The sequence below is a fragment of the Watersipora subatra genome, chromosome 5, assembly GCF_963576615.1.
Source record: "Watersipora subatra chromosome 5, tzWatSuba1.1, whole genome shotgun sequence".
Taxonomy (NCBI): domain Eukaryota; kingdom Metazoa; phylum Bryozoa; class Gymnolaemata; order Cheilostomatida; family Watersiporidae; genus Watersipora; species Watersipora subatra.
Window position 1 is genome coordinate 59,087,408 of NC_088712.1, and position 22,553 is coordinate 59,109,960.

At 31.7% G+C, this 22,553-nt stretch overlaps 3 protein-coding genes across 4 annotated transcripts; 2 read left to right on the forward strand and 1 right to left on the reverse strand.

Moving 5' to 3' along the window:
• Positions 1 to 294: 294 nt before the first annotated feature.
• On the reverse strand, positions 295 to 2,880 carry LOC137396671 (ectin-like). Its single transcript, XM_068082986.1, has 6 exons — positions 2,824 to 2,880; positions 2,453 to 2,494; positions 1,912 to 2,133; positions 1,161 to 1,316; positions 762 to 804; positions 295 to 441 (listed from the first exon to the last, which is right to left on the reverse strand). Exons 1-5 carry the CDS (start codon positions 2,825 to 2,827, stop codon positions 788 to 790), a joined length of 441 nt encoding a protein of 146 aa, XP_067939087.1. The 5' UTR covers positions 2,828 to 2,880; the 3' UTR covers positions 295 to 441; positions 762 to 787.
• Positions 2,881 to 5,550: 2,670 nt separating this feature from the next.
• Positions 5,551 to 14,887, forward strand: LOC137396399 (ectin-like). Of its 2 annotated transcripts, none has more exons than XM_068082659.1 (6): positions 5,551 to 5,598; positions 5,928 to 5,969; positions 6,287 to 6,508; positions 7,113 to 7,268; positions 14,392 to 14,435; positions 14,759 to 14,887. In XM_068082659.1, exons 1-5 carry the CDS (start codon positions 5,595 to 5,597, stop codon positions 14,406 to 14,408), a joined length of 441 nt encoding a protein of 146 aa, XP_067938760.1. In that variant the 5' UTR covers positions 5,551 to 5,594; the 3' UTR covers positions 14,409 to 14,435; positions 14,759 to 14,887. The 2 variants fall into 2 exon arrangements, with proteins under 2 accessions (XP_067938760.1, XP_067938759.1); XM_068082658.1 differs by lacking the exons at positions 14,392 to 14,435; positions 14,759 to 14,887 and adding exons at positions 7,602 to 7,645; positions 7,984 to 8,130.
• A 4,257-nt stretch (positions 14,888 to 19,144) lies between these two features.
• On the forward strand, positions 19,145 to 21,628 carry LOC137396400 (ectin-like). The gene is made up of 6 exons (XM_068082660.1): positions 19,145 to 19,173; positions 19,503 to 19,544; positions 19,871 to 20,092; positions 20,506 to 20,661; positions 20,993 to 21,036; positions 21,341 to 21,628. The coding sequence occupies exons 1-5, from the start codon at positions 19,170 to 19,172 to the stop codon at positions 21,007 to 21,009; spliced, it is 441 nt and encodes a 146-aa protein (XP_067938761.1). The 5' UTR covers positions 19,145 to 19,169; the 3' UTR covers positions 21,010 to 21,036; positions 21,341 to 21,628.
• The last annotated feature ends 925 nt before the right edge of the window (positions 21,629 to 22,553 follow it).

Here is a 22,553-nt window from a genome sequence, read left to right on the forward strand (position 1 = left end):
AAACAATCCTTGTACTAACTTACAGCGTAGCAAAGATCAGCAAACTAATTGTGAAAGGCATTTTATATTTTAAAAATCAAGATTGCACAACTCTGCTTCTAAATTATGGAAACAGAAAGAAAAGGGCATGAACCTATCAGGTTTTTTACCCTCAGGTATAATCGGTTAGTAACTTATAACATAGTTTTGCTATCCAGAAAACTGTTTAGTTATTTGAAGTTGTCAACTCTGGACATTTTTGAAGCAGTCCTAAGTGAAATTCATTGATGAAAGTCATTAATAGAAATATGAACAAACAGTTTGTGAAATTATATTGCATTTATTTATTTAATTCATGTAATCAGTTACACTGTAACAAAAACAACAACAACTTAACAATATAGAGATAACAGCTTCATTTTGTGGTTTCGTGTAGAGAGAGGCCTCTGCATTGTCCAAAGTCTAAAACATAACAATAAATAGTCAGAGTTGGAAGCAGTAGTTGAATTTTAACATTTCCAGAACAGAATGGTTATTACTTTTACAGTATTATTGGTGAAAGAATGGTAGTTATTTAATAAAGCTTTAAAAACTAAGTTGCCAGGTTACTAAGGGACTAACAGGAGATTAAATAAAATAACGCAAAACTATTTTATAGCAATTAATTATATTTGATGTGACAAACTAAGCAAGTATGCAATGTTTCTTGTAGAGGTCAATATCAAAGGGATATAGAAAAAACTGTTAATAAATGTCATTGATCAAGTCAAGTATACACTTACCGACGACTCCAAAAGGAGAAGGATGTCTAGTATCGCCCAAAAACTAAAACAAATCAACAACAACTACATGTAGTTAAATCATGTTGAAAGCAGTAACTAAATTTGCTTTATAGGATGTTTATAGATGAAAGAACCGGAGCTGGTATGCAGTTATTTTTATTGACATCGGTAATCATCAACAAAATGCTTTTCATTACATGCCAAAAAATAAAATGAAAGAATTTTGAAATTATTGAGTAGTAAAAAAAATATACTAAAAGTTTGCTGCAATAAATTAATATGGACTAAGGATAAATTAGTCAATTAGTAATGGACTAATCATAAATTAAATAGGATCGTATAAAACTGTTGCTAATTAAATAATTCAATTTAATTTGACAAGTATAAGCAGGTACTTACTTTTTCTGGTCTGTCGAGAATCTCCATAGCAGGGTCTTCCCCCACAGGATGGTGGAGGGTTGGTGCAAGTTCTGGTTCGTTCTTGGAGGTAGTATTTGTACTGTTGTGATCCGTGGACATAAGACCATGTACTCCACCCAGACCAGTTTCCATTTACTACAATAAAAATAGCAAACACGTTCTTACAATTTAAACATAAGTATTTATTTTTATCATAGAAAATTCAAGAAGCAGTTCAAATTTAAATTTAAGCATATTTTACTTTTTGTTAATTTTACTAGCAATATTATTACGGCTTCCACAGCTCCATTATAATGTTAAAAACCCAAAATGTCTAATTTCACATGTAATTTCATTTGTTTGACTTCCACAATAACAACAGTATTATTTGCTATATATTTGCATTTATAACTACTTATATGTATATTGAGTTATAGGGCCAGATGATGCAATATTTTTTAGAAGAAAAAAGTTATTAATAACAGCTATTAGTTACAAAAAATGTAACAAAAAATGCACTTATAGACCTATTCATTCAGTACACAAAATCAAAGGCTAAAATATATAATATATAAACATTATAAGTTATCATATGACTGGATTTTGTTATGCTAAAATTAACTCACAACCTTTACACTCATTATAGTCATTTATGTTTATATTATTGGAAAATTTACATAATATTTATTGTTCATTAAAATCTATTCACTTTTGTGATAGTTTCCTTAAAAAAATCGGCAAAAGCATGTACCTGGGCAGCAATGAGTGTTGCACGCTCTTCTCTGACTTTGTGGACTTTGCTGTGCAGTGCATCCATAGCCTCCTGGGTGGCCTGGTCTATCAAACAAGCAGTGTCTGGCTCTGCTCTGGGTGCCACCTCCGCATGGTACATTACACCGTGACCACCTAGACCATGATGACCAGTATCCATAGCGGTGTTTGGGAGGATAAGGATAGCCAGCGTTGATCACTCCTATAACATAAAAACTGCAATGTTAAACAAAATTTATTTGATAGAGAGGTACGTAGACTTAGAATACAAAAGTTTATCAGAAATAATGTTAATCTATGCACAAACGGCTACTTGCGACAGCTGCTAATCTTTTATACCTTTACCCACACAAGTTTAACTTTACCTTTTTATTCAAATGAACTGTCATAAAGGTACTTTAAATTTTTTTTCAAATTTATAGCTAATTCACATCAGCATACTTTTTGAGTTTCAGATAAAAGTGGAAGTCAATATTAAAGAGGTATAGAGGGAACATGTAAAGAGTAAATCGAACACTTACCGACAACTCCAACAATGAGAAGGATGGCTAGCAGCTTGAAATCTACAATAAAATAGAGCAAAGAATTTGAAAAGAGCTGCTATCTTTTTAAATTTAATTAAATATGTTTGTGTTTTAACCTGTGTTCATTTGGCTCTAGATAAATAAAACAAGAATGTTTTTTAAATCTCCAACAAAATTTTTATGTAATGAACTTTTTAAAGGTTAACCTTGCTACAATTGGTTGAAAAATATTGAGCACTAAATTGTTGCTTTTCTACCAGCAACTTACCACAGTAAACAAATTAATAACAATTTGTATTTACAAGTCAAGTAGGATAGTCAATAACTTTAGATTAACTTTCTCAATGTGAAGATATTATTTTACTCACCCATGCTTGTGTAGTGGTTGATCTGAGTGTAAAACTAAGAATGATTTTTACCTCTGCATACAGCTGTATTTATAGTGAGCTAGAAGGAGCACCTGCCTGTCTATGTCACTTCATTAATCTCAATATAAGAAACAGGGAAGTTAAAGAATAGCAGCTAATTTAGCACAATACTTAGGAGTTATTTTAAATAATAGGGGCGTATGACAATAGATTTAGTAAACTATTGCGGCACAAGCGCTTGGGCTACTTCCATAAGCGTGATTATTCTAATGAATCACTTATTGTGGTCTCTGGTAGCTAATCTATTACATCCACGAAGATGAGGTTCTAGACAAACTCATTTGTTTGACTTCCTCAATAAAATGTCACCCTCTGTGAAATATGCTCCCTTCTATAAATATGTATTTGAACGCTGTGTAAGCCATTGCCGGTTATCGCAATATCTAATCGCGGCAAAAATGTGTTGATTAAAATATTTTCAACCTGTAGAGACACACACATCGAAAAGAGATTTAGGATGTAAAAAAGAGTATCTAGTACGTGAGCATTTATACTTTCACGACTCTTGTAATGGCCCAAAATAACAAACACATCGGAGTCTAATTTGCTCCAATGATACATTTAAAATACTGGTTAGCTAATACTTCAACATGAACTAGGTTTAACAGCTAATATTTCTAAAAATTCAATATTCCTAAAACAAAGGATTGATTTTTACAATCGCTGTACAGCTCTACTTTATATTAATCACTGGTCAGTAAATTATTTGTGAAATTTAGCTGAAAAAAGAGAATTTATCGAAAATTTTTCCTAATCAACAAAGGTAATTGTCTAAAAGACTGGTAAGGAAACCCCTATTTTGAGTACTGTAAAGTGAATAGACTTTCAAAGAATTTATTTATTTAATTAAGAGAGAAGTAAAAATAACTCTGATAGTTCTTTTTGGAAAAATATGTCTGGTAATATTGTGTGCATCTCTTATTTAGGCGTACACAACTCTGGTAGCAAATTTCAACAATCAGTGTGCAGAAAAATACATAAACACATACATAAACAATAAAAGCAACACTAAAAGTTCAAACTAAGAAATTTTAAAAGTTCCAATGTCCAACTGAAGAAGGCCTGCCAGAACCACCAAACAAAATTCCAGCATCTGCTACACAATCCTTTTGCAACTTGTTTGTACAATATGTTCATCCGTTTTCCCTAAAATAAGCAAAGATTTTGTAACATGATTAACACAACTATGATGAGTAGCGCTTCTTGATCTAATGTCACATTTATTTCTAACTTCAAAAGGAATTTACTAAAATAATATATAAAATAACTAACTACAAATGTCTTCTGTGAGCCCATATTCTTATTATCTAAATACTTATACTGTCATCAATTCCAAGAATAACATAAGGAAGAGTATGTTTGCATAGGTTTTTATTTCCATTTGTAATCATCGACCCAAATATGTTTGTCATTACAAGCCGAAAGGAGATGAAATGAACTAAAATCAGCATTTGTTAAGTGGGTTGAAATCAAGTGTTTTAAAAGTTAGTAATTTTGTAGTATTGTGGGTACGTTGGAATAGTGAATTGTAGATTGTAGTAACAGAAAATGATAAACTGAAACATATGATGGTAGATGCAGTATGTTGTTATCAGAAAATAGAAAACAATGTTTGTCAAATGTGTGGAAGGATAAATACAAATATTTTGGGCATCGGTTACTCAGGATTTTGAAAGCTGTAACAGAAATGCAGAAATGAGCAAATGTGGGATGAGGCAATATGTTCAAAGATTTTGTGATGTAATAAATGAGTAATAGCCATGAAGACATGGAATGATAATAAACCAATTTAAGTTTTATGTAATTTAAACACAAAACAAATTAGAATAAAGCTTTTACCAAAAGGTTCAACCTACAGTAGTTTATTGGATGGTGTTATTCTTTTTATGATTTTATCGTCAAACTCAGCCGTAGCTGTCAACAGCAACTCATCTGACCCAGCAGTAGCCTCTCTCTTCTGCTTATCTAGTTTAAGTATTTAAACTTAACAATTCCTCTCTAAATTACTGCTATTTAACCTGGATCATGTTTAATTATTTACCAACCATTATTTTAGATTTATCATATCATCAGAGCAAATTGGACTCCGATGTCTTTGTTATTTTTGTGCCTTTATTAGAGTAGTGAAAGTATAATTGTTCTCGTATTGAATACTCTTTTTACCTTTTAAATATCTTTTGATTAAATTTAAATATTAATATCTAAATATTTTTGATGTGTGAATCTCTACAGTTTAAAAATATGTTAATCAATAAATTTTTGCCGCGATTATATATTGCGATAGCCGGCAATGGTTCACACACCGTTCAAATACATATTTACAGACAGGAGCATATTTCACAACGGGTGACATTTTATTGAAGAAGTCAAACAAATGAGTTTGTCTACAACATCATCTTCATCGATGTAATAAATTAGCTACCAGAGACCACAATAAGTAGTTCATTAGAATAATCACGCTTATGGAAGTAGGCCAAGCGCTTGTGTCACCAGAGTTTATTAAATCTATTGTCATACGGCTCCTATTATTTGAAATAACTTCTAAATATTATGCTAAATTAGTTGCTAATCTTTGACATTCCTGTTTCTTATATTACGATTGATGAAGTGACACAGACAGGCAGGTGCTCCTTCTAGCTCACTATAAATGCAGCTGCATGCAGAAGTAAAATCATTCTTAGTTTTACACTCAGATCAACCACTACACAAGCATGGGTGAGCAAAATAATATTTTTACATTAATAAAGTCAATCTAAATGTATTGACTATCCTACTTGACTTGCAAATACAAATTGCTATTAATTTGTTCACTGTGATAGATTGCTGGTAAAAATGGAAAATTTTTGTGCTCAATATGTTTTCAACCGCCTGTAACAAGTTTAAGCTTTAAAAAGTTCATTACATATAATTTTTGTTGGAAATTTAAAAGCATTCGTATTTTATTTATCTAGAGCCAAATGCACACAAGTTAAAACACAAACATATTTAATTAAATTTAAAAAGATGGCAGCTCTTTTCAAATTCTTTGCTCTATTTTATTGTAGACTTCAAGCTGTTAGCCATCCTTCTCGTTGTTGGAGTTGTCGGTAAGTGTATAATTTACTCTTTAACATGTTTACTCTATCTTTTTAATAATGACTTTCACATTTACCTGAAACTCATAAAAGTATGCTGATGTAAATTAGTTATAAACTTACATAATTATTAAATTACTTCTATGTTAATTCATATAATTAAAAAGGTAAAAGAACAAATTTATATGAAAAGGTTTCAAAGACTATGAGCTGTCACAAGTAGCCATATGAGCATAGATTAAAAATGTTTCCGATAAAATTTTGTGTTCCAAATCGATGTACCTAGCTATCAAATAGACTGTGTTTAACATTGCAGTCTTATGTTATAGGAGTGATCAACGCTGGCTATCCTTATCCTCCCAAACACCGCTATGGATACTGGTCACCATGGTCTGGGTGGTCACGGTGTAATGTACCATGCGGAGGTGGCACCCAAAGCAGAGCGCGACACTGCTTGTTTGATAGACCAGGCCACCCAGGAGGCTATGGATGCACTGCACAGCAAAGTCCACAAAGTCAGAGGAGAGCGTGCAACACTCATTGCTGCCCAGGTACATGCTTTTGCAAATATTTTTTAAGGAAACCATAGCAAAACTTGATAGATTTTAATGAACAATAAATACTATGTAGGTTTTCCAATAATACAAACATAAAGGACTATATTGAGTGTAAAATCTTTACGTTAATTTCAGCATAACAAAATCCAGTCATATGATAACTTATCCCGTTTATATATTACCGGTATAATTTTTAGCCTTTGATTTTGTGTACTGAATAAAGAGGTCTATATAAGTGCATTTTTGTTACAAAACTGTTTTGTGACTAATAGCTGTTATTAATCATTTTTTGTTTCAAGAAAACTTTGCATCAAATGGCCCTATAATTTAATATACATATAAATATTTATAAAAAAATATATACCAAAAAGTACTGTTGGTATTGTGGAAGTCAAACAAATAAAATACGTGTGAAATTAGGAATTTTGGATTTTTAACATTATAATGTAACTGTGGAAGCCGTAATAATATTGCTAGTAAAATTAACAAAAACTAAAATATGCTTAAATTTAATTTTGAACTGCTTGTTGAATTCTCTATGATAAAAATAAATACTTATGTTTAAATTGTAAGAACGTGTTTGCTATTTTTATTGTAGTGAATGGAAACTGGTCTGGGTGGAGTAGATGGTCTTATGTCCACGGATCACAACAGTACAAATACTACCTCCAAGAACGAACCAGAACTTGCACCAACCCTCCACCATCCTGTGGGGGAAGACCCTGCTATGGAGATTCTCGACAGACCAGAAAAAGTAAGTACCTGCTTATACTTGTCACATTAAACTAAATGATTTAATGAGCAACAATTTTATACAATCTTATTTAATTTATTATTAGCCGATTGGTTATTTGCAGCCAATTTTAAATATAGTTTCTTCACTAACTACTACTCAATAATTTCAAATTTCTGTTTTTTCTATTTTTTGGCATTTAATGAAAAACATAATTTTTTTGATGATTAGCTATGCCAATAAAAAGATATGCATACCAACTCTGGTTCCTTCATCAATCATCCTATGAAAGCAAATTTAGTTACTGCTGTCAATATGATCTAACTAAATGTATTTTTTGTTGGTTTGTTTTAGTCTTTGGCCGATACTAGACATCCTTCTCCTTTTCGGAGTCGTCGGTAAGTGTATACCTGACTTGATCAATTAAATTTATTAACATTTTTTTCTATATTATTATTATTATAATATTTTGATATTGACCTCCACAAGAAAGATTACATACTTCCTTAGTTTGTCAAATCAAATTAAATTAATTGCTGTAAAATAATCTTGCGTTAATTTATTTCATTTCCTGTTAGTCACCTGGTCACTTGGCAACTTAGTTTTTAAAGCTTTATTGAGTAACCACTGTTACTTCACAAATAATACTGTAAAAGTAATAACCAGACTGTTCATTAAATGTTAAAATTCAACTACTTTTTCCAACTCTATCTAACTATTTATTGCTATGTTTTAGACTTTGGACAATGCGGAGGCCTCTCTCTACACGGAACCACAAAATGAAATCATACCTATATTGTTAAGCTGTTGTTTGTTTGTTTGTTACGGTGTAACTGATTATATGAATTAAGTAAATAAATGCAATATAATTTCCCAAACTGTCTGCTCATATTTCCATTAATGGCTGATGACTGTTTCGAAAATGTCAAGTGTTGACAACTTCAAATAACTGAGCAGTTTACGGGCTAGTAAAACTATGATATAAGTTACTAACTGATAATACATGAGCGTAAAAAACCTGATAAGGTCATGCCCTTTTATTTTTGTCTCCATAATTTACAAGCGGAGCTGTTTGGTCTTGATTCTGAAAATATAAAAGGCCTTTTATACTAGTTTGCTGATCTTCGCTACGCTGTACTTTGGACAAGGATTGTTTGTCCAACCCTTTGTAACGAAAAGAATGCAATATTAGCCTTATATACACAGATAGGAATAAATTATGGTTTCTAACCTTTAGTCTTTCCGACACCCAGTACTTTTGTGTAAAGTATAGCTGATACTATGTATAATTATTAGCAGCTTGTAAGGACTACTTTGTAAATGCAAGCAAAGAAATCACATTTATATGTAAAAAAGTAAAAATAGTAATCGTTGACATTCAAAACAACCAATGAGCATACAAGTATTTCAAATAGAACTAACAAACGTAAAAATTATTGATTGTGAACAAAAAATTTATTTGAATTTTCAGTTGTTTACTCATGGAATATTATATCAACTACCTTTGTATTAATTACTGGTCAGTAAATTTTTGTGTGAAATTTAGTTGAAAAAAGAGTATTTATAGCAAACCTTTGCTAATTAACAAAGATTATAGTCTAAAAAACTAGATTTGCTATGATTTTAGTATCAGTATCAGTGCCGATATAGGTGTTAAGTATCTGAATCTGTATTGGTTGATCTTTACCTAAATATCTGAAACTCCAGATAATTTTTACAGATAAACTATTTAGCAGAAAACAGTATTTTAGCCCGCTACACTAATAAAGATCATCGGCTGCAAGTTCCTTATTCTTACCTAATAAATTCTGAGCCTGTCACACTATTTATTTCATGTCTATAGCCTGATCCACATCAACACAGCTGAGAAACCTTTTTGCTTTAGTCAGGACATGATCACAAAGTGAGGTATTTTCTAGTAACAGCGATGGGATTTATTGCAGCCAATTACAAAAAAGATAACAAAATGGAGAAACAAGAATGCAGAGTAACATTTCTATTTACTAGCATCACGAAAGTAATTTGAGCAGATGATGCATGAAGTTATCTATCTCTCTCTTGATCCTGACAATACAATGTATCGTTTGTGTCGTACAAAATAACCCCAGTGGCTTATTGATATTTAGCCTATCCTTCATCATCTGTGGCATATGAGTCCCTTTTCAGCATGACTAGTTACATCGATAGTGATAGAAAAAGAGACTTCTCACTGAGAGAATTAAATCATTAACAGTAATTAAAGAAACATTGGTTTTTTCTAAGCTTTTACAGGCGCAGCAGCTTGCTCAGCAATAAAAGAGAGACATCATATTCACGAAGGGAGCTGTACCACTAACAATAATGACTATTATTAATTACAAATTACAAGAAACATACTGTTTTGTTACTACATTCACGGTATGTCAGTAGGCTTATATGAATATATATCTCTTTTTTCTACAAACAAATACAAACAGATAGATACATTAATGTTTACATTTTCTATAATACAATAAACAATTATTTATGCAACAAAAAAGATCTGAAACGGATTATTTTTCAATAAGAATCGGTATATCAGATGGGTATCTGAATCCTCTGGAGAGTTTAGAATCAGGATATATCTATAAAAAACACTGCTAAGGAAGCTCCCATTTTGAGTACGGTATAGTGACTAAATTTCTAAAGTAATTATTTATTTAATTAACAGAGAAGTAAAAATAGCCCCGATAGTTCTTGCAGCATTTGAGGAAAAAAAATGACTGGTAATACCCTGTGCATCTCTTTGTTAGTTGTAGACAACTCTGGTAGGAAATTTTCAACAATCAGTGTGCAGAAAAATACATAAACACATGCAACAACATTAAGAGCAACCTGAAAAATTCAAACCAAAAAATTTTCAACAGCTCCAATGTCCAACTGAAAAAAGCCTGCCAGAAACACCAAACAAAATTCCAGCATCTGCTATGAAAAGAAGCTTATGTAACATAGATAACACAACTATGAGTAGCGCTTCTTGTTTTAATTTCGCATTTCCTTCTAACCTCGGATGGAACTCTTTATATCTATCTATATATATATACTTCTCAAAGTTTGTGTGTATGTAGATATGTGTGTAGTTCTAGCTATAGCCATTAAAATCTTGAAATAAAAAATCTATATTGCAGAAGATTTGATCTCGGAGCTTCCAATTCGCCAGCCCTACCAATTTAGCCACCAATGAGCCTAATAAGATCATTAAGCGAGATATATGTCACTATATGGGAGCAAATACGCTATGCTTTCAGTTCCGACCCAAAGTCATGGCTTAACGTCATAAGAAACCATAGCTCTTATTAGTAAGCTTACTCAAATTATCCATTGACAATGTGCCAGGCTAATAGCAAGTGGCAGGCAACTCTCATTACCTCCCATTGTTTATAAGCTAATTTTTAATACCTGTGCAACGCCGGGTAGCACAGCTAGTAATGTATAAAATAACTAACTGCAAATGACTTTTGTGAACACATATTCTTATTAAGAATAAATAGCTAAATACTTATACTGTCATCAATTCCAAAAATAACATAAAGAGGAGTATGTATGCATAAATTTTTATTGCCATTCATAATCATCGACAAAAAGACGTTTGTCATTACATGCCAAAAGGAGAAAAAGATGAAAATAACTAAAAACAGCATTTGTTAAGTGGGTTGAAACCAAGTGTTTTAAAAGTTACTACTATTGTAGTTTTGCGAGTAAGTTGGAATAGTGAATTGTAGATTGTAGTAACAGAAAATGATAAACTGAAACATTCAACGATAGATGTAGTATGTTGGTGTCACAAAATAGAACACAATGTTTATCATATGAATGAAAGCATAAGTACTAATATCCTGTGGGCGGAGTTTACACAGGGTTTAATAAACTAAACTCACATAATTAAATAATTTATAGATTACATAGCTGATTTACGCATCTTTTAGTATTGCAAGTGAGTCGAGATAGTCAATAGAAGATTGTAGTAACAGAAAGTTCATAAGCTGAAACATACGATGGTAGATGTAGTAAGTTGGTATCGCAAAATAGAAAACAATGTTTATCGTATGTGTAGAAGGAGAAATACAAATATTCTGGACATAGTTTATGTCGGACTTTGAAAGCTGTAACAGAAATGAGCAAATGTGGGATGAGGCAATATGTTCCAAGATTTTGTGATGCAATAAATGAGTAATAGTCATAAGAACATGAAACGATAATTAACCAAATTAAGTTTTAACTCAAACACAAAACAAAATAAAACAAAGCCTTTACCAAAAGGTTCAACTTAATTTATTGGATATAGTGTTATTCTTTTAAGGATTTTATCGTCCAACTCAGTCATAGCAGTCAACTGCAACTCATCTGACTCAACAGTAACCTCTCTCTTCTGCTTATCTAGTTTAAGTATTTGAACTTAATACTCCCTCTCTACATTACTGCTGTTTAACCTGGTTCATGTTGAATTATTTACCAACGATTATTTTAAATGTATCATAAAGGCAAATTAGACTCCAATATCTTTGTTATTTTGGGCCATCACAACAGTAGTGAAAGTATGAATGCTCTCGTACTGGATACTCTTTTTCATATTCTAAATATCTGTTCAATGTGTGAATCTCTAAACTCTAAAGGATAAAGATATTTCAATCAACAAACTTTTTCCATGAATAGATATTGCGAGAACCGGCAGAGGTTCACACAGCGTTCAAATACATATTTATATACAAGAGCATATTTCACAGAGGGTGACATTTTATTGAGGAAGTCAAACAAATGAGCTTGTCTAGAACTTCATCTTCTTGGATGTAATAAATTAGCTACCAGAGACCACAATAAGTAGTTCATTAGAATAATCACGCTTATGGAAGTAGCCCAAGCACTTGTGTCACCAGAGTTTATTAAATTTTTTGTCAAACGCCTCTTATTATTTGAAATAAATTCTAAGTATTATGTTTAATTAGTTGGTATTCTTTGACTTCCCTGTTTCTTATATTGAGATTGATGAAGTGACACAGACAGGCAGGTGCTCCTTCTAGCTCACTATAAATACAGTTTCATGCAGAGGTGAAATCATTCTTAGTTTTACACTTAGATCAACCACTACACAAGCATGGGTGAGTAAAATAATATTTTCACGTTGATATAGTCAATGTAAGTGTATTGATTATCCTACTTGACTTGTGAATACAAATTGCTATTAATTTGTTCACTGTGATAAATTGCTGGTAGAAAAGCAAACGTTTTTTGCTCAATATTTTTCAACCGTCTGTAGCAAGGTTAAGCTTTAAAGATTTCATTACATAAAGCTTTTGTTGAAATTTCAAAAAAAAATTTTGTTTCATTCATTTAAAGCCGAATGCACACAAGTTAAAACACAAATGTATTTAATTAAAATTAAAAAGATACTACATGTAGCTTTTTTAAATTCTTTGTTCCATTTTATTGTAGATTTCAAGCTGTTAGCCATCCTTCTCGTTGTTGGAGTTATCGGTAAGTGTTTAATTTACTCCTTAACATGTTTATTCCATTATATCTCTTTAACATTGCCTTCTACTTTTATCTGAAACTCATAAAATGTGCTGATGTAAATCAGTTATAAATTAATATAACTATTAAAGTACCTCTATGATAGTTTATTTGAATAAACAAATAAAAATCAAAATTTTCTGGGTAGAGGTTTAAAAAATTAGCAGCTGTCACAAGTAGCCGCTTGTGCACAGATTAACATTATTTCTGATGAGCTTTTGTGTTCCAAATCGATGTACCTGGCAATCAAATAAACTTTGTTTTACATTGCAGTTTTTATGTTATAGGAGTGATCAACGCTGGCTATCCTTATCCTCCCAAACACCGCTATGGATACTGGTCACCATGGTCTGGGTGGTCACGGTGTAATGTACCCTGCGGAGGTGGCACCCAAAGCAGAGCGCGACACTGCTTGTTTGATAGACCAGGTCACCCAGGAGGCCACGGATGCACTGCACAGCAAAGCCCACAAAGTCAGAGGAGAGCGTGCAACACTCATTGCTGCCCGGGTACATGCTCTTGCAGATATTTTTTAAGGAAACCATAGCAAAACTTGATAGATTTTAATGAACAATAAATATTATGTAGGTTTTCCAATAGTATAAACATAAAGGACTATAATGGGTTTAAAAACTTAGAGTTAATTTCAGCGTAACAAAATCTAGTCATATGATAACTTATAATGTTTATATATTATATATTTTAGCCTTTGATTTTGTGTACTGAATGAATAGGTCTATATAGGTGAATTCTTTGTTACAAAAGTGTTTTTGTAACAAATAGCTATTATTATTAATTTTTTGCTTCTAGAAATTATTGCATCATCTGACCCTATAACTCAATATACATATAAATATTTATAAATGCAAATTTATACCAAGGAATTAGATGTCATATGTCAAATATTATACTGTCGTTATTGTGGAAGTCAAAAAAATGAAATTAAATGTGAAATTAAGAATTTCGGATTTTTAACATTATAATAGAACAGTGGAAACCGTAATAATATTGCTAGTAAAATTTTAAAAAACTTAAAAATGGTTTTTAAATTTGACCTTGCTGATTGAATTCTCTATGATAAAAATAAATAGTTATATTTAAATTGTAAGAATGTGTTTGCTATTTTTATTGTAGTGAATGGAAACTGGTCTGGGTAGAGTAGATGGTCTTATGTCCACGGATCACAGCAGTACAAATACTACCTCCAAGAACGAACCAGAACTTGCACCAACCCTCCACCATCCTGTGGGGGAAGACACTGCTATGGAAATTCCCGACAGACCAGAAAGAGTAAGTACCTGTTTATACTTGTCACATTAAACTAAATTATTTAATGAGCAACAATTTTATACAATCTTATTTAACTTGTTATTAGTAAATTAGTCACTTGCAGCAAATTTTCAATATAGTTTCTTCACTAACTACTACTCAATAATTTCAAATTTCGGTTTTTTTATTTTCTGGCATTTAATGAAAAGCATTTTGTTGATGATTCCCAATGTCAATAAAAAGATAAGCTACCAACTCTGGTTTCTTCATCTATTATCCTATAAAAGCAAATTCAGTTACTGCTGTCAACGTAATCTGATTATATGTAATTGTTGTTGATTTGTTTTAGTCTTTGGCCGATACTAGACATCCTTCTCCTTTTTGGAGTCGTCAGTAAGTGTATACTTGACTTCATCAATGACACTTATTAACATTTTTTCTATATTATTTTGATATCGATTTCCACAAAAAAGATTAAATTATTGCTTACTTTATTGCATCAAATAGAATTAGTTGCTGTAAAGTAATCTTGCGTTATTTTATTTAATTTTCTGTTAGTCCCCTAATCACCTGGCAATTTAGTTTTTAAAGCATTATTAAGTAACCACTGTTCCTTCACCAATAATACTGTAAAAGTAATAACCATACTGTTCTGAAAATATTAAAATTCAACTACTTTTTCCAACTCTATCTAACAATTTATTGTTATGTTTTAGACTTTGGACAATACGGAGGCCTCTCTCTGCACGAAACCACAATATGAAGCTGTTATCCATATTTTGTTAAGTTGTTGTTTTGTTTGTTTGTTACGGTGTAACTGAATATATGATTAAGTAAAGAAATGCAATATAATTTCACAAACTGTCTGTTCATATTTTCATTAATGGCTGATGACTGTTTCAAAAATGTCAAGTGTTGACAACTTCAAATAACTCAGAATAAAGACCACACAACTCCGCTTGTAAATTATGGAGACAGAAATAAAAGGGCATGACCTTATCAGGTTTTTTACGCTCATGTATTATCAGTTAGTAACCTATATCATAGTTTTGCTAGCCAGTAGACTGCTCAAAATATGAAAGGCCTTTTATCATTAGTTTGCTGATCTTTGCTACGCTGTACGTTGTACAATGATTGTTTGTATAACCTTTTGTAACGAAAAGAATGCAATATTAGCCTTAGATACACAGGTAAGAATAAATTATGGTTTCTAACCTCTAGTCCTTCTCGACACCCAGTACCTTTGTGTGAAGTATAGCTGGTACTATGTATATTTAGTAGCAGCTTGTAAGGACTACCTTGTAAATGCAAGCAAAGAAATCACATTTATATGTAAAAAAGTAAAAATAGTGATCCTTAACAACCAGTGAGCATAAAAGTATTTCAAATAGAACTAACAAATGTAAAAACAATTAATTGGGGACCAAAGATTTATTTGAATTTGGAGTTATTTACTTATGGAATATTATATCAACTACCTTTGTATTAATTACTGGTCAGTAAATTTCTTGTGAAATGTAGTTGAAAAAAAACTATTTATAGCAAACTTTTGCTAATTAACAAAGAATATAGTCTAAAATACAAGATTTGCTCTGATTATAGTATCAGTATTGGTGCCGATATGGGTGTTAAGTAATTGAATCGGTATTGGTTGATCTTTATCTAAATATCTGAAACTTCAGATACTTTTCACAGATCTACTATTTAGCAGAAAACAGTATTTTAGCCCGCTACACTAATAAAGATCATCAGCTGCAAGTTCCTTATTCTTACTTAATGAATTCCGGGTCTGCCACACAATTTATTTCATGTCTATAGCCTGATCAACATCAACACAGCTGAGGAACCTTTTTGCTTTAGTCAGGATTTGATCACAAAGTTAGGTATTTTCCAGTTACAGTGATGGGATTTATTGCAGCCAATCACAAACAAGATTAAAAAAAAGGAGAAACAAGAAGGCAGAGTAATATTTCTATTTACTACCATCACGAAAGTAATTTGAGCAGACGATGAATAAAGTTATCTATCTCTCTTTTGATCCTGACGATACAATGTATCGTTTGTGTCGTACAAAATAACCCCAGTGGCTTATTAATACTTAGCCTGTCCTCCATCATCTGTGGCATTTGAGTCTCTTTTCAGCATGACTAGCTACATGGAGAGGGATAGAAAAAAGAGAATTCTCACTGAATGAGTTAAATCATTAACAGTAATAAAAAAAAAACATTGATTTTCTCTAAGCTTTAACAGGTGCAGCAGTTTGCTCAGCAATAGAAGAGAGACATATTCACGAAGGGAGCTGTACAACTAACAATAATGACTATTATTAATTACAAATTACAAGAAACATAGACTGTTTTGTTACTACATGTACAGTATGTCAGTAGACCTATGTGAATATATATCTCTTTTTTCCATTAACAAATACAAACAAATAAATACATTAATGTTTACATTTCCTATAATAAAATAAACAATTATTTATGCAACAAAAAAGATCTGAAACGGATTTTTTTCAATAAGAATCGGTATATCAGATGGGTATCTGTATCCTCTGGAGAGTTTAGAATCAGGATATATCTATAAAAAACACTGCTAAGGAAGCCTCCATTTTGAGTACGGTATAGTGACTAGATTTCTAAAGTATTTATTTAATTAATAGAAAAGTAAAAATAGCTCCAATAGTTCTTGCAGCATTGAGGAAAAAAATGACTGGTGCATCTCTTTGTTAGTTGTGGACAACTCTGGTAGGAAATTTTCAACAATCAGTGTGCAGAAAAATACATAAACACATGCAACAACATTAAGAGCAACCTCAAAAACTAAAACTAAAAAATTTCAAAAGCTCCATTGTCCATATGAAAAAAGCCTGCCAGAACCACCAAACAAAATTTCAGCATCTGCTAAACAATCCTTTTGCAACTTGTTTGTACAATATATGTCTATCGGTTTTCCCTAAAAAAGTCCATTTGTAAAGAGAAGCTTATGTAACATGGTTAGCACAACTATGAGTAGCGCTTCTTGTTTTAATTTCACATTTACTTCTAACCTCGGAAGGAACTCTTTATATCTATCTATATATATACTTCTCAAAGCTTGTGCGTATGTGTGTATGTAGATATGTGTGTAGTTCTAGCTATAGCCATTAAAATCTTGGAATAAAGAATATATATCGCAGAAGATTTGATCTCGGAGCTTCGAATTTGCCAGCCCTACCAATTTAGCCACCAATGAGCCTAATAGGATCATTAGGCGAGATATATGTCGCTATATGGGAGCAAATACGCTATGCTTTTAGTTCCGATGCAAAGTCATGGCTTAACGTCATAAGAAGCTGTAGCTCTTATTAGTAAGCTTACTCAAATTATTCATTGACAATGTGCGAGGCTAATAGCAAGCGGCAGGCAACTCTCATTACCTCCCATTGTTTATAAGCTAATTTTTAATACCTGGGCAACGCCGGGTAGCACAGCTAGTAATGTATAAAATAACTAACTGCAAATGTCTTTTGTGAACACATATTTTTATTATTTGAATACTTATACTATCATCAATTCCAAAAATCACATAAGGAAGAGTATGTAAGCATAACTTTTTTATTGCCACTTGCAATCATCGATCCAAATATGTTTGTCATTACATGCCAAAAGGAGAAGAAGATGAAAAGAACAAAAATCAGCATTTGTTAAGAGGGTTGAAACCAAGTGTTTTAAAAGTTAGTACTTTTGTAGTTATGCAAGTAAGTTGGAATAGTGAATTGTAGATTGTAGTAACAGAAAATCATAAACTGAGACATTCAGCGGTAGATGTAGTATGTTGGTGTCACAAAATAAAACACAATGTTTGTCATATGACTGGAAGCATAAGTACTAATATTCTGGGCGGAGTTTACACAAGGTTTAATAAACTAAACTCCCATAACTAAATAATTTATATATTAACTAGCTGATATATCCATCTTGTAGTATTGCGAATGAGTCGAGATACATGTAGTCAATAGAACATTGTAGTAACAGAAAGTTCATAAACTGAAACATATGATGGAGGATGTAGTATGTTGGCATCATGAAATAGAGAAAAATGTTGGTCATATGTGTGGAAGAGTAAATACAAATATTCTGGGAATAGTTTATATAACGATTTTGAAAGCTGTAACAGAAATGAGAAAATGTGGGATGAGGCAATATGTTCAAAGAATTTGTGATTTAATAAATGAGTAATAGTCATAAAAACATGGCATGATAATAAACCAAATTAAGTTTTAACTCAAACAGAAAATAAAACAAAGCCTATACCAAAAGGTTCAAGTTAATTTATTGAACGGTGTTATTCTCTTCATGATTTATCGTTCAACTCAGCCATAGCTGCAAACCACAACTCATCTGACCCAGCAGTAGCCTCTCTCTTATGCTTAACTAGTTTAAGTATTTAAACTTAATACTCCCTCTCTACATTTTTGCTGTTTAACCTGGTTCATGTTTAATTAATTGCCAACCAGTATTTTATATGTATCATATCATCAGGGCAAATCAGACTTTGATATCTTTGTTATTTTGGGCCATTACAAGAGTCGTGAAAGTATAAATGCTCACGTACTAGATACTCTTTTTTACATCCTAGATCTCTTTTTGATGTGTGTGTCTCTACAGGTTGAAAATATTTTAATCAACACATTTTTGCCGCGATTAGATATTGCGATAACCGGCAATGGCTTACACAGCGTTCAAATACATATTTATAGAAGGGAGCATATTTCACAGAGGGTGACATTTTATTGAGGAAGTCAAACAAATGAGTTTGTTTAGAACCTCATCTTCGTGGATGTAATAGATTAGCTACCAGAGACCACAATAAGTGGTTCATTAGAATAATCACGCTTATGGAAGTAGCCCAAGCGTTTGTGTTGCCAGAGTTTATTAAATCTATTGTCATACGCCCCCTATTATTTAAAATATACCTAAGTATTATGCTAAATTACTTCTTATTCTTTGACTTCCCTGTTTCTTACATTGAGATTAATGAAGTGACACGAACAGGCAGGTGCTTCTTCTAGCTCACTATAAATACAGCTGTATGAAGAGGCAAAATCATTCTTAGTTTTACACTTAGATCAACCACTACACAAGCATGGGTGAGTAAAATAATATTTTCACATTGATATAGTCAATCTAAGTGTATTGATTATCCTACTTGACTTGTAAATACAAACTGCTATCAATTTGTTCACTGTGATAAATTGCTGGTAAAAAAACAAAAAGTTTGTGCTTACTATTTTTCAACCGCCTGTAGTAAGGTTCAACTTTAAAAAGTTCGTAACATAAATTTTTTGTTGAAACTTGAAAAATTTTTTTTGTTATATTTATTGAGGCCTGAATGCACACAAGTTAAAACAAAAACGTATTTAATTAAAATTAAAAAAATAGCCGCTCTTTTCAACTTCTCTGTTCCATTTTATTGTAGACTTCAAGCTGTTAGCCATCCTTCTCGTTGTTGGTGTTGTCGGTAAGTGTTTAATTTGCTCGTTAATATGTTTACTTTATATATCTCTTTATTAATGGTTTCTACTTTTATCTGACTGAAAGTCATAAAAATACGTTGATGTAAATTAGTAATAAATTTATATAATTTTTAAAGTACCTCTATGATATTTCATTTAAATAAAAGGTAAAAATCTAACTTTTGTAGGTAAAAGTTTCAAAGACTGGCAGGTGTCACAAATAGCCGTTTGTGCATAGGTTAACATTGTTTCTGATAGATTTTTTTGTTCCAAATCGATGTACCTATCTATCAAATAGACTTTGTTTAGCATTGCAACTTTTATATTATAGGAGTGATCAACGCTGGCTATCCTTATCCTCCCAAACACCGCTATGGATACTGGTCACCATGGTCTGGGTGGTCACGGTGTAATGTACCATGTGGAGGTGGCACCCAGAGCAGAGCCAGACACTGCTTGTTTGATAGACCGGGTCATCCAGGAGGCTACGGATGCACTGCACAGCAAAGCCCACAAAGTCAGAGGAGAGCGTGCAACACTCATTGCTGCCCAGGTACATGCTTTTGCAGATATTTTAAGAAAACCATAACAAAACTTGATAGATTTTAATAAACCATAATTATTTTGTCAGATTTTTAATAATATAAACATAAATGACTATAATGAGTGTAAAAGCTGTGAGTTAATTTTAGCATAACAAAATCTAGTCATATGATAACTTATGTTTATATATTAGAATTTTTAGCCTTTGATTTTGTGTACTGAATAAAGAGGTCTGTACAAGCAAATTTTTTGTTCTAAAACTGTTTTGTGACTAATAGCTATAATAAACTGTAATAATATTGCTAGTAAAATTAACAAAAACTAAAATGTGCTTTTTAAATTTGAACTGCTGACTGAATTCCCTATGATAAAATAAATAGTTATATTTAAATTGTAAGAAAATGTTTTCTATTTTTATTGTAGTGAATGGAAACTGGTCTGGGTGGAGTAGATGGTCGTATGTTCACGGATCACAACAGTACAAATACTACCTCCAAGAACGAACCAGAACTTGCACCAACCCTCCACCATCTTGTGGAGGAAGACACTGCTATGGAGATTCCCGACAGACCAGAAAGAGTAAGTACCTGTTTATACTTGTCACATCAAACTAAATTATTTAATGAGCAACAATTTTATACAAACTTATTTAATTTATTACTAGTAAATTTTTGACTCACAGCAAACTTTTAATATATTTTCTTTACTAACTACTAATCAATAATTTCAATTTTCTGCTTTTTTATTTTTTGGCATTTAATGAAAAACACCATTTTGTTGATGATTACCGATGTCAATAAAAAGGTAAGCTACCAACTCTGCTTCCTTCATCAATCATCCTATAAAAGCAAATTCAGTTACTGCTGTCAATATGATTTAACTAAATGTATTTGTTGTTGGTTTGTTTTAGTCTTTGGCCGATACTAGACATCCTTCTCCTTTTTGGAGTCATCGGTAAGTGTGTACTTGACTTGATCATCAACATTTATTAACAGTTTTTTCTATAACCCTTTGATATCGACCTCCGCAAAAAGGATTACATACTTCCTTAGTTTGTCACATCAAATTCATTTATTTGCTGTAAAATAATCTTGCTTTATCTTATTTCATTTCCTGTTAGCTTCCTTTTAAAGCTTTGTTAAATAACCACTGTTTTTTTACCAAAAATACTCTAAAAGTAATAACCATATTATTATGAAAATAATGTTAGAATTCAATACTACTTCCAACTCTATCTAACTATTTGTTGTTGTTTTAGACTTTGGACAATGCGGAGGCCTCTCTCTACACGGAACCACAAAATGAAGTTGTTATCCCTATATTGTTAAGATGTTGTTTTTTTTGTTTAGTGGAACTGAATATATGAATTAAGTAAATAAATGCAATATAATTTCACAAACTGTCTGTTCCTATTCTCATTAATGGCTGATAATAGCAGTTTCAAAAATGTCAAGGGTTGACAACTTCAAACAACTAAGAGGTCTACTGGCTAGCCAAATTATGATATAAGTTACCAACTGATAATACATGAGTATGAAAAACCTGATAGGGTCATGCCCTTTTATTTCTGTCTCTATAATTTAGAAATGGAGTTGTGTGATCTTGATTCTGAAAACATCAAAAGCCTTTCACTATTAGTTCGCTGATCTTTCATATGCTGTAAGTTGGACAAGGATTGTTTGTTTAACCCTAGGTAACAAAAAGAATGCAATATTAGCCTTAGATACACAGATAGGAATAAATTAAGGCTTTTAGCTTCTAACCCTTCTCGACACCCAGCTCATTTGTGTAAATTATAGCTGATACAACGTATATTTATAAGCTGCTTGTAAAGACTACCTTGTAGATGCAAACAAAGAAATCATAGTTAGACGTAAATAAGCGCAAAAAATAGTTGGCAACATTCAACAGAACCAATGAGCATAAAGTTATTTTAAATAGAATCAACAAATGAAAAAATAACTGTGGAAGAAAAATTCATTTGAAATTGCAGTTATTTGCTCACGGAATATTATTTCAACTATTTTTAAATTAGAACAACTAATATAAAGCTACTAATCGCGTTAATTAAACGATTAACACGATCAATACAAATGCTCGATTAACTGAGTTGAGCCAATTAATCTTCAAATAAAATGCAACCGAGGAAATGATCATAATGTGGTTTCTTTGTATTGTTTAATATATAACATTAAAATAACAGGTTACTACCAGTCAATTTACTAACAAATAAATATTATGACAAGCAACACTTTTATACCAATTAGATACAACCACAATTATTTTGCATTCAACTATGAAGACACTGAGTCCTAAACACAAAGCTTGTTTATACAATAAAATGACGAAAGCCACGTGTGGATCTAGTTGTAAGCGACCATGTTGTTAGTTGTTTGAACATGTTTCTAGGTAATAGCAACAAAAATGATTTCAGTATCATTTAAAATCTTACAGTCTATTTTTTGTTTATA

Bases quoted from the DNA above. Each gene is read 5' to 3' on its own strand.
- LOC137396671 (XM_068082986.1), bottom strand. The intron at 2,134-2,452 runs GTAAGTGTTCGA...TTTATGTTATAG, and splicing joins TCTCATTGTTGGAGTTGTCG to GAGTGATCAACGCTGGCTAT. The intron at 1,317-1,911 runs GTACATGCTTTT...TTTTTATTGTAG, and splicing joins CAACACTCATTGCTGCCCAG to TAAATGGAAACTGGTCTGGG.
- LOC137396399 (XM_068082659.1), top strand. The intron at 5,970-6,286 runs GTAAGTGTATAA...CTTATGTTATAG, and splicing joins TCTCGTTGTTGGAGTTGTCG to GAGTGATCAACGCTGGCTAT. The intron at 6,509-7,112 runs GTACATGCTTTT...TTTTTATTGTAG, and splicing joins CAACACTCATTGCTGCCCAG to TGAATGGAAACTGGTCTGGG.
- LOC137396400 (XM_068082660.1), top strand. The intron at 19,545-19,870 runs GTAAGTGTTTAA...TTTATATTATAG, and splicing joins TCTCGTTGTTGGTGTTGTCG to GAGTGATCAACGCTGGCTAT. The intron at 20,093-20,505 runs GTACATGCTTTT...TTTTTATTGTAG, and splicing joins CAACACTCATTGCTGCCCAG to TGAATGGAAACTGGTCTGGG.